Here is a 12,377-nt window from a genome sequence, read left to right as displayed (position 1 = left end):
TTACTCTTTTATTTTATCTGATCGGAAAAACTGTGACACCTGTGACACCTTCAGTGTAACCTACCTCGACTCACTTTGATGAGCAGCAACCCACCCTTTAACTGCACAGTATTAGTGTCTCATTATGGTCTCAAAGCAGTTTCAGAGGCTTACATGTATACCTTTATTAAAAAAATATATACACAACAGTGGCCTATCTGATCAAGGCTGGATGATACGGTTTATGGAGTAATAGATATAACAACATTATTGTAGGGGTGATTATTGGTGCTTCACCACAATTTGTATACAAAGAAGTTTTGATTAAAAATGATCAGTAATGTTGATATAATTGCAACAGTAAGTGGCTAAACTCAAATAATAAACAACTTGAAAAGTCTTGGAAGTTCCCAAAATGATATGCATGTACTTAAATGCACCCTTTAAAGCCTGGAAAAGACAACATTTAGGCCATTTTCTGACATTAAATAAATATTGTTGTTTTTGATTTTCTGTTTCACTAATTGTCTGTATTAATATTGAATTAAATTACTAGAATAAATGAAAAAAATGTACTCGCATACAAAATTATTGATACAACATCCATATAATAATATAATATGTCCATATCCATATCATAAAAAAAGAATCATCTTTAATAATCCTAGGTCCAGTTTTCCAGAGCTTTTATCGCAGCATAAAGTACCTGTCTGTGAACACCATACAAAAGCAAGTCTCACACACACCTGCCGTGTAGCTCTACACTACTAATTGACCTTTGGACAATGGTTATTTTCTTACATTTCATATGTTAAATTCAGTAAATAAGAATTCCTTAAATTGCTCCGAAAAAATCCAAATTAAGAGCAATCTCGGGCCGATTGGGCAACTTCCCTTGCCACTAAAGTACATTAGGTATGCCTGGTAGGGATAGTCTTTTCTTAAAATCAGGAACTCATTTGGCAAATTATTCATCTTTACATCGCCTTAACGTGGATTTGCTACATGCATTGACATTTTACTAAAACAAACTGAAACTTTAACAAAACTTTGAGAAACTAAATCAGAACAGGCTGTCTTGCTTAATGCATGCTTGAAAGAAATCCTGCGAGAATGTGTATGAAAAAAGAAAAGTTTCCTAGCCAATCATGTGTGAAGAGAGAGTTGGAGGGGCTTGCTGGTCTCTTTAACACAGCAGGGCTGTCACCAAAGGTCCTCATTACTCCACTTCTATCCAGCCAGCTGCTTCTCCGCACGTTCAACTTATGGGATTGAAGACAGCAGGGAGTGGTGGGGGGGGGGGGTCATTGATACGGACTTGGGGAGTTGATGTTGAGGAGAACTGGAGCACAGACCTACACTCACACCTTTCACACACACACACACAACGCACGCTTGGTATTATTAACAAGCTGCTGGAGGTTTGGGGTTTCGGGGCCGCAGCTGACTGATTGTATGCCCTTACCAGCTGAGGTGGGTCTCTGACGGGGTCAGTTTCATTTGAAGGGCTCCGAGTTTGAGGATGAGACAGATGCATCGCGGAGCTGTCATCAAAGAATCACAGGGCACTCGTTTTACTCTCCCCCAAAAGATCTGGCTTTGGTCCAGTCGGATTTAATCAAAATGAAATGGCGACCTTGCAGGATTGGACAAGATAGCAAATGTCTAACGCTATAAAAATGAAACATCAAAAGAGATTTATAGACGCTTATTGTCTCGAGAGCGGATTCAAACTGTATCTGTAGCATTTTTCTTTAAAGAAAAAAAGTTGCTTTGCTTTAGAGCACTGAAGACACAATGTTCTCCTCTTAAGGGTCCATTGTGGATGTGCTGATTAAAGTCATGACTTTATCCCGCTGTTCAGAAAATCACTCCTGAGGTTTCCTGGCAGTGTTAGGCACCATTATCATGTTGAATTATGGGAACCCTAGGGTGCTTCTGATTTTGTGAAATGGCCTCATACTCCCTGGTTATTGTACTCCCATGCAGCGCGATCATCAGACCTAATGAGTCCCAGTACATCGCTCCTGTACCGTTCAGATCCGTCCACAAGGTTGACAGCTGCTTACAGATAATAGGGCTCTCACTCCAAATTCAAAACCATCTGGATGGAAACAAAAGGATATATTTGCGATCAGATCTTTGATATTTGTTTCACTCTCCAGGTTTTGCATTTTTATGTTTTTGTTTTTTTGTTGCAAATAGTTGGCAGTTATCTTCCTATCCATCAACTAAATAATTAATAAATTGATCTTTTTAACTCTACTTACAGTCTTGGGCTGGTAATCCTAAATAATTTGAGTGAGTTTTTATGTGAATTCTTGTTTTGCTTGGAACTTGTATCGGTCCATTTTGCCAATGCAATAGTGCGCCTATCTCATCCATTGTTCTGTCGCTCTTTATAGTGAATGTGGCTATATAAAACGACAATATCCTGGTCTTAATCCTGTCTACAAAGCTGTGAGTAGTGGATTGTTACTCCAGATTGAGATGAAGTGGCAGGTAATCTGTTTCCTTAGTTGATTGTGATTGTGAATTAGTGTACATGTCGCTTGTTTCTTTTCTCACGTTACTGTAAGTATTTGTTGTAAGTAACTATAATTGACAGACCATTTATTTTGATTGTTTACTTATGTTTTGAGTAAGGGGCAGGCAAAATGGAAGGTGTAAAGAGTTGTGTTTTTGAATGTGAATTGATTTTCTTTTCTTTTTTTTTCTTATGTTGTGCACCATCATGAGCGGAACAAATAAAATGAAATGAGATTGGGAAAACAGCCATCAAATACAGTAACAGCACATATTTTGGTCACAAAAATTACATTCTTCCACTAAAAGAACATTGCTCTCTCTCATCCACTGCTGCTGAAACTCAGCCATGCCTTTATTACTTCCCGTCTTGATTACTGCAACAACATTCTTCATGGCTCACCTGCATACATCCTCCATAAGCTTCAATATGTCCAACACACCACTGCCCACACGCTCTCCTCCACCCGACGCTCCCACCACATCACCCCATCTTCCACGATCTCCCCTGCTGCCCATCAGACACCGCATTGACTTTAAAATCGTACTTTTCACTTACAAAGCTTTAAACAACCTTGCCCCCCCCCTACTAACCTACTGCAGCCCATCAGAACCAAGCTCCGGACCTGGGGCGACATGGCCTTTGCTGCATCCTCCCCCTCCCTCTGGACCTCCCTCCCCAGTCATGTCCGATCTGCCAACACTCTCACGGCATTCAAAAAAGCCCTCAAAACTCACCTTTTCCTCTTGCCTTCAACTCCTAATCCTCTAACCCCTCGCCCTAATTCCACCTGGCTATTGTTGTATATTTTTAGCTGCTTGTAAAGCACTTTGAGCACATGGAAAAGCACTATATAAATAATATGTATTATTATTATTATTATTATTATTGTTATCATTTCAGAACAGCGTAACTGATTTTCCCTCCATGCTGAAGTCTCCTCTTTTCTTCAGGTTCCCCAGGCCTGCAGGTGCAGTTCAAAGTAGATGAAAGCTTCCTAAGGCCAGGAGAGAAGCGCTGGTTCCTGCGTTACCTTGCCCTCCACACCATGCACATCGACATCTGGGACAGCGACTCACTGCTGCTCATAGGTTCTACCGCCATTGAGCTCAAGGTAAAGGACTGAAGTCAACTCATGATTGGAAACTATAAAGAGATTTGATGAAGGATACAAATCAAACTTGGATCCTACTGATGTGTTCAGATCAAAACTCCCTAGAGTTTAGCACCGAAGGAAAAGAAAACATCCTGTTTACACATGCATTGTCAGCTCGTGACACACCTTCATCGTATCGCAGTGCGTCTGTCATGGATTCATGCAGCGTCTGCAGATTGTTCTAACACATTTAATAGAGTGAACAAGGCGTTGCGGAGAAAACTGATAATAGAATGTCAAATACAAAAATGCTTCAGTAAACTGTATATTAACCAGGTTGCCTCTAATACACAAAACTGACATTTACAACAACAAAATAGTCGTTTTAATGATTTTGAGGTATGTCTACTGGGACCAGAAGAATTGCAAATGGTCCTATCTTATGAAAAAGCTTTTTAGTAAAAAAATACTGTTTAGTATTGCTCCCTGTGTACTCTGTGTTCAAGGATACAACTGAAGGTTTCCCTCCTACTGTATCTTAACCTCTAAAGAGAAAAACAACCGCACATTAAGGGATTTTTAATTCTGGTCTTTTCATCTCTGCTTTTTATTGATTGGACAGAAAGTCTCATGCTAACCTTGATGTAAAATTGATTTGTTTTGCAGCTTGGTGAAATTTGTAAAGCGTTTAATGAGAAAAAAACAAGGGAGTAGTTTAAAACTGGGCAGGGCTTTTTGACCTTGTTCATTTTGCGATAAATCAGACTGTTCCTTTTTGTAAATGTGATTTAATTGATTTGCAAGTTCGTCTTCATTTAATCATTTCCCACAAGGAATTTCCCATAATTAAATAGAATATTATTTCTGTTAAAGGCATCACTTTTTGTCTCATTCAGTTTTGCATTTGCAGTACATGTTGCGTCTGGGTAAATCGGCAGTGCAGGCCCTTCATGAGGTGGAGGTGCTGACCACGGATTATGTAGGAGAGGACCTCCTGCTGACCAGCACTGATCCGGCCCAACGGACAACCATCAGCCCCATGACGGTCCAGACCATCATCAGGGGCCGGCTCCACGTCCGCACAGGAAACATAGGCAAGTACTCACGCTGAATTGTTGAAATACTTTGACAAATACTGACATGCCCATGCCCTACAATAAGGTACAGCAAATGGACAAAACAAATTCCTTATATGGGACACAATGATCTCAACTCAAGGTAACTAAATAGTCCGTTCCGACTCCAGTGTGTACACCAGACATGCCAGGGTCTACACTGCGTCTTGGACCAGCCAACAGTTTTGTGAGGTTTTTGAGCCAGTCCACAAGCTCTAAATATGAATTCCAAATATATTGTCAGTTTATCAAACAATGTCTGTTTAGAAAGTTGCCGTGATATGACAAGGTCGCTAGCTGGTCATGTGAAACATTAACTTAAAGAGGGTGTGATTCAGTGAGTTAATGTGCTGATCTTCGGATAAGGAGGTTCAAACCCCACTGCAGTCCCTGGGCACAACACTTCAACCCAATCCTGTGGGGATTGTCCACAGTATTGACTGTATGTAGGTCGCTTTGGATAAGTGACATGTTGTAATGTAATAACATGACTAACCCTAACCCTAAATGGGTGTTCTTCAGTGTGATCAGCATTAATCAACTGTAAAAGTTCATTAGGTAGGCAGTATGCAGTCAATACTGATTGAGAATATAGTATTCATCACATGATTTCCATGTCTAATCCAGTACTGCTCCCATTGGGACACAGTAGAGGGTATGGGGTCTTGTTGGTAGTTTCATTCTTTAAACATTAACGAAATTGTGTTTGTTCAAGCATTAAAAAAGAAATCCAGATTTTTTTATCCAAAACTTCTAAGGCTGGAATATATATAGTAATCGTGTTTTAGATTCAGGACATATCCCATTTGGAGTTTCAGATTAAGTTATGTTGATGTTTACTTTATTGATGTGTAGACTTGGGAGATGACAGTGATTCTCCAGGGCTGCCTCTGCTGCTGACTAAAGTTCCCATTTTCCAGAGGTGTGTGCAGGCTTGCAAAGCAAACACTGCGCCAAATATCTCGATGTGATAGTTCCACTCCATCTAGCAACTGAGCACCTTTTGCTATTGCTTCGCACTCATCCAATTTGGGCCCGGCGTGCCCCCGCAGAGCGATGGCATCTGACGATAGCTTCCTTTGCCATTAATCAACTGTTGAAACGATACTTCCTCCTCTCATAAACAATGCATCATTGTCTGGTCTTTCGGAAAGTCTGCAGAGTGTCATCGGGATTAAATATTACAGCATTTATCACTCAAAGCAGGTTGAGAGCATGCTGGGTTATTGGGTGTGCTGGCGATGGATGGGGGGAGGGTTAGCGTCTGGCATGTAAATTCCAATCAAGGCTCAGATATCCATCAGGCGCCCTGGCCGACAGTCAGAATCAATTTGGGAAGGGAGGACTCGCGAGCACTTTTATTTGTTTCTGCTTCCATCTGTTGCGCCTCACACTCACATTCACACTCCTCTCCTTATCACGTCTTCCTGTGTTCACCTGTTCATCCATTTACCCTTCTTTCTCTTCCTCTCTCTATTCGTTTTCTTTTCTCACCTTCCTTCTCTCTTCCTCTTTCTTCCCCCAGCGCCTGTGATTGACCTTTACTAAATACGCACTTGTATTTGGTGGGTGGTAGCCCGGTCATTAAAGCCAGCTCTGAAAAATGTAGCAGTTACTCACGGCACGGCAGATTGATCCGCTTTATGAAGACTTTGACAGAGATTTGATATGAAGGACACACACACACACGAGCATGTGTGTGTGCATCAAAGCCCTCGCTCATGCCAGGAAAGTGTGCACTCATGCATACGCGCAGACATATAGACAGGCAGGTGTAGCAGAGCGTGGACAGGTTGTGTGATGAGGCAGGGTGGCAGAAATGAGAGGCGGACAGGTAGAGTATATCACTGACATCATGTGAGAACTCCAGTTTTTTGGTGGTTTTTCAAGTTCAATAGAAGGATTACATGGCTTCTTTATGGATTGCAAAAATTCTACTACCCCTTAATCCTTACTCTAACGGATGGACTAAAAAATGCACCCTGGCCGAGCGGAATGGCAGGCTGTATTTTCTGTGTTGACAGTGAGCAGATACAGCTCCTTGATTTCAGCTGGAGAGGTGAAGGAAGGTTGCAGGTTGCTTTAAAAATAAGGTTGATGGCACAGAGAGCGAGAGAAAATAAGTATGGCAGTGTGACAGGAAGGGAAAGCAGTTCTCCAGAGAGGCTGACATTTATTTTTGTTGAGGGGATCTTGATTTAGAGCAATGTCTGGTTTAGTTTGCCATTGCTTTATGATAAGGGTGGTTAGTTTAATGTGAACAGTACATTCTTTATTATAGAGCAGTACAGTAATGAGTCTTGATGATAATGAGAAACCCGGGAATGACTTAGCATTTTACCTCCAGTTCCTGCGTCTCAAAGCCAATGGTCATTTTTATGTGTTTTTGGTTAGATGCCTGAAATAAGGTTTGTGGTGAACAAAAGCTTACAATAATTTCATGTTTTGTTCTATAACAAAAGAAAATAGGTCAATTATTACCCCACTCTTGAATGTCCGAAGCTTCTTTGTGTCACAAAACGGCGGTGTCTAACAAATAACTAAATAAAACTCAAAAACAACAACACGCCGGTGATGCACAGCCATGTGATATAGTTAGATTTTAGCATTACGTTAGCTTTTTATTTGTGCACATTGTGTTTACGCTTCCAAAATAACAAATTGGTGTTAACATTTGGAGATTATCATAAAGGTTTATTGGTCACAAAGCCTAATTTCTGCAATATACCAAAATCCATCCGTCTTTTTTGGAGGGAGACCTTGCAATGCTGACTTCCAGGGTTGGTCTTCAAAAAAATGTATTACTGCATCACTCTATAAGTGTAAGGGCCTTTTATTAGCTCAACTTTTTTTAAAGCGGCTTATATACGACAGAAGCCATTTTCTAAGTTCCCTCTGTTACTATTATATTTAAATAAGACTCCTGAATGTTTCTGACCTGCTCCTGCTTCATTAGTTATAGAGGCTACCTCCCTTTTTCTCTGCTAAGCCACTGTCATTGAAACCCAACACTTTGAAACAATTGCAGTGACAGTAACTTAATAGCATTTTGAAAAATGGCAGAATGGAAGTCATTGTAATTCATAAAGAAATGTCTGTTTAAAAAGAGAAATCAGCAGAGCCGTAAGTAAAGCATGTAGTTCCACTGGTGGTGTTTGTTTCATTATTCTGCATTAGCCATAGTGTCACATAATCATCCTCGAAAGATTTGTTTTTATTATATTTGTTCTACGATCTTTCTCAGCCCCTATATGCATTTAGAATTCACAAGCAATGCAGTCTAGACTACATACGGCTCTCTTCTTCTTTTCTTATTTTATGTTCCAGTCATGCGTGCTATTAATCATGTCTTTGGTCCGCCCCGTTCGGGAAGTCATCAGAATTAGGCTTTATTGGAAAAGAGTGAGTGGCAGACTGTCATTTCCGAATAAAAAAAAGAGTGAAACACCGAATGATATCCTTTTTAATCATCACAAGGTGGGATTGACAAGTAATTAATTAAACGCTAATGATATATGCTGTCAGGCCCATTCAATCATTGTGTAAAGCAGCTTTTATTAATAGCTTTGTTAGGAACTGAAGGAAGTGGCTTAATCAGAATAATAGAGAGTTGTGAAATGGTGGCTCGAACACCAGGGGATTTCGTTTTGCTGTGGTATGAGGTCTTGAGGAAGGGAAAAACAGCACTCCCACACAGAGAAGTGTAGGGGCAGATGAGGAGTGCATAAACCATGACAACCGCCTGCTCGTCCCATGAAACTGATCCAATGGTGAATCCAGAGGAAAGCTTCAATGCTTTATTGATTTCATCTGCTAAATCCACATGAACTCTGCATGGAACACGGAGATAGAGGCAGGGGGAAGAGATGCACTGGAGAGAAATCTTAACCCTTTACACAAATGAAAACTGGTTCTTATATTTTATAGCACCGTACATTACATTTTGGGTCCAAGATGAGTCAAACCCAAAACTTTCATTAAGGGTTATCCACTTTGTCCCAAAGATGGTAAATAGAGAAAAACATTGAATAATCTTTGTAATCCTCTGTCATTTTGATGTAAAGACCCGAGGGTCCCAACAGACAGATACTGTGGATTAATTGATGGCCTTGTGTTTCATTATCTCTCTAGAACACAACTGCAAGCAAACACAGCATAGATAGATGGCAGATGCATAGAAGCTGAAGGATGGATTAAATAAAAAAGGAAAGAATGAAAGGAAAGACAAGCAATTCAATAGATTTTTGGCTGTAGAACAAGTTAATAAACTGTATGACAGAGGAGTATACTTAACTCTAAAGCAATGAGGGCTCATAAGGATTCTGTATGACTGTTCACAAAGCAGGGTGCATTTAAGGTTGAGGCGCAGACTAAAGTAAATGCAAGTTCTGACACTAACAAGTTTAATATGTTCCAATTCTCCATGAGCTTACTTACAAATATCATACCACCCGTGTCAATATCTGTGATTTGCACCCAAGTGGTAAAACAACATATTTTATTCGGCAGGAAGAATTGTAGCCATCCGCATGTAGTGTACCATTGACTCAGAGTTTGATTAAATCTTTAAGCTACGTTATTAGAGTCACCATACAATTCGGTTGCCCATTGACACATCCAGCAGACATGCAGCAACAACACCGTTAAACTGGAATTATGTTTCTGGCCAGTGGCCACTGTCTTTTATCTGAACTATGGTCATCAAGCATTTATTTAGATACTAGATGTTCCATAATTAACACTAGCTAGACATATTTTGTGTCTGCTGTTTGGTGATCAGATCAGCTCTGACTAGAAACAACGAGTTTTTGGGACATTACAACTAAATAGATCCATTAGGAATTGCAAAGTTTGGTGATACATCTTTGTGTGATCATTACTGTGAGTGACCCCTTTCACATAACACATTAGGATGTGATCGATTGTGATAAAAGTATTGATCAGGGCAGCATTAATGCAAGAGATTGGTACTTATTTTGGCTGAAAACAACTTTAAATCACTTAAATGTTATCGAAACTGGATCCAAATGAGTATGTCCCAGCCAAGGCTACTAATGCAATTTATGTAATAGCTTTTGATGGATATTTTACACACATTGTTTGAGTTAAGTTTTATGAAAAGGTAATATTAGCAACATTGCCAAAACATAAGGGCAGTGAGCGTTTTTATTATCCAATATGGAAAATGTTGGTAATATTTTCCAGCAGGAGAGCCCATATTTGACAGAAAGGTGAAAGCTGTTTTTTATGAAATTGTTTTGCTGACTGAGCTGTGTCTGTATCATTTCTCTTCAACTCTCACTACCTCTCGCTGTCTGTTTTTTCTGTTCTCTCACACACAAACATGTACACACACACGCACACACAGAAAGCGTGTATCTGCTTCAGCACAGAGAAGACAGATTAGAACCTTCTCCAAACCTCATAGTGCTCTTCATCTGCTGCGGCCTGATAAGCCCTGGAAAGGCTGTGTGTTTCAGCAGGCGAGAGTCGAGAGAACCCCGCCTAAAACTGCCGGCAGTGGAACGAAATATCAGTGAAATGTACCTAACAATTAGTTTAGCTAGGTAGCTTCCCTAAGGGCTGCACATACAGTACGTCTCACTCATTAAAAAGCTCTTGCGGTTAGTTCCAAATTCATCAAACTTGCTATTTTTAGCCCTGGGGTGAGAAGGGGAATCTGGTTATTCTGAAGGGTCAGTGGCTTGGAACGGAGAGGCAGAATAAATCGAATATTGCAGACTACTTTGAAACCTCCTCGGAGCTTGCTCCCATTTGTTCTGGGGGCCGGTAAATCACTGGTTTGTTGTGGCCTCAACCTCGAGAACTGCCAGCGGAGCAAAGAGGGCGGTCAAGGTGGGGTGCTGCCGAGTGGGGTTATTGTCATGCAACAGGGAGAGGTAGTCAATAAATTTGATAGAGTTCAGCCCCCTGGCACTTTGTTCACAATTACTCTCCTGCACACAGACAGCACGAAGTAGCCGACGCCTCCCTCTTTCTGCAACACAAGTATTATCTTACATCGCACTGATGAGGATCAACAGCTCTGTTTTATCAATCCGCCCGTGTGATTCAGCACTTAGGGACAGATAATGTGACCGAAAGCAAGACGTCCACGTCAACCAAGATTAGCGTTAGAGCAGGTATTATCTGACGAGCCTGGTGATGGCTATACTGATAGCCGATTAATTAAAAAGATTGACTGATTAAATCACAGGGTCATAATTTGGCTCATCATCAAGCCATTTGTTTTATTGTGGGCCAGTAGCACGTTCGTCTTATCGCATCCTTTGCAGGCTTATTATACTCGATCCATCATCAAAGCATTTCTCGCACACGAACGAAAGGATGCTAACAGGCCCATAACGAGGCGTTGGGAATGAAATCTCCATTGCCTTGTTATTGATTTAAGATGTGTACACGACAGCAGAAGTAATGTCTTCACGGTAATATTCGGGGATATTTGGGAATATAGCTCAAACAAATAACCTAACCCTAACCCATTCGCCGGAGTCGTGTGGCCAGGGAAGGGTGATGGATGATGAGGGTTATGCATCGGGACGGCAGACACCTCGCCCATTAATCTGCAGAGCTGCTCTGTCTGTGTCTGTTTTCATGGCAACAGCAGCTCCCCATTACTCATTTAGCTGCCGTCCATTATCAGTTTGTTGATGAAGGAGTTTGCCTCTAAAAGATTTGGAGGGTACTTTCGGCTCCTCTTCTGAAACTCCTACAGGCTCACTGAGGTGTGAGTTCTAGACGGCGAGTCCACTTAATTGCTGCACTTCACCATATTTCATTTAAAAGCATCCCAAATAAGGTTTCTCACAGAAACTGCTTAAAATCTTACACCCCAATTAAGCACCTCAATCGGTGTGTTGTGATGCTCCACTGCCTTAAAACGTATGGGAGTAATGAGAGCATATGTCAAAGTGCCCTATGATTAAAAATTGTTTAGTTTTAATTACTTGTTCAATCAACCGTTCTACACTTCATCCAACTGATTACAAGTGTGGGCCTCAGTATATGTGTAAATTGCAGAAAATGACCTGTGGTATTTAAAGATTCCCTCTTAGAGATGGTACACTGTAAGCTGGGATTGTTATTGTGACATTTCAAGCAATTATCCGTCACATTTCAATACCAGGCATTTTTTGCAATATAACCCTGCTCAAAAACATACGCAAGCCTTTCCCATAGCAACTGTTCTGTTGGGGCTCTGTCCACAATTAATTACTGCTCTGAGCTTTGTACAAGTTCACCTTTGTGTGATTACTGAACCACTGGACTTTAAAAAGAAGGGGGAATGAGGATTTTGCCATTTAGGAACAGAAAGGTAGACACATAAGGTTCAAAGCTGGAGGCAGTCTGTTTGTCATGAGGCTGCTTTTGCAGGATAACCCCAAACGTCGCCATTTGATCCATGGTAAATAAGGATTCTGTAATGTAACATGATTGGAAAATTAGAGATAAACCTAACCCTTTATATGTAAAATGCATCACAATGTGGTAAGCCCCGCACCTCCAGAATTGTTGATGGCTGGTAGCAGGATTTTAAAACATTTCTATAGTGAGTTGTCTTACTGCATCACTGACACCAAGCCCTCAGCCAAAAACAAACAGGGGCCAACACATCAATCAGCTTGACACGCTTTCGATG

At 40.8% G+C, this 12,377-nt stretch overlaps 1 protein-coding gene across 1 annotated transcript in view; it reads left to right on the top strand.

Annotated features, from left to right (window-relative positions):
- The window catches only part of nphp4 (nephronophthisis 4), a 157,909-nt gene that overhangs the window by 118,750 nt on the left and 26,782 nt on the right, over window positions 1–12,377 (top strand). Inside the window, 2 exon segments of the mRNA XM_063881257.1 lie at window positions 3,460–3,620; window positions 4,513–4,696. Of these exon segments, the coding sequence (XP_063737327.1) occupies window positions 3,460–3,620; window positions 4,513–4,696 (345 nt within the window).

Source organism: Eleginops maclovinus, chromosome 1 (assembly GCF_036324505.1).
Source record: "Eleginops maclovinus isolate JMC-PN-2008 ecotype Puerto Natales chromosome 1, JC_Emac_rtc_rv5, whole genome shotgun sequence".
NCBI lineage: Eukaryota > Metazoa > Chordata > Actinopteri > Perciformes > Eleginopidae > Eleginops > Eleginops maclovinus.
This window is presented reverse-complemented; position numbering and strand designations above follow the sequence as displayed.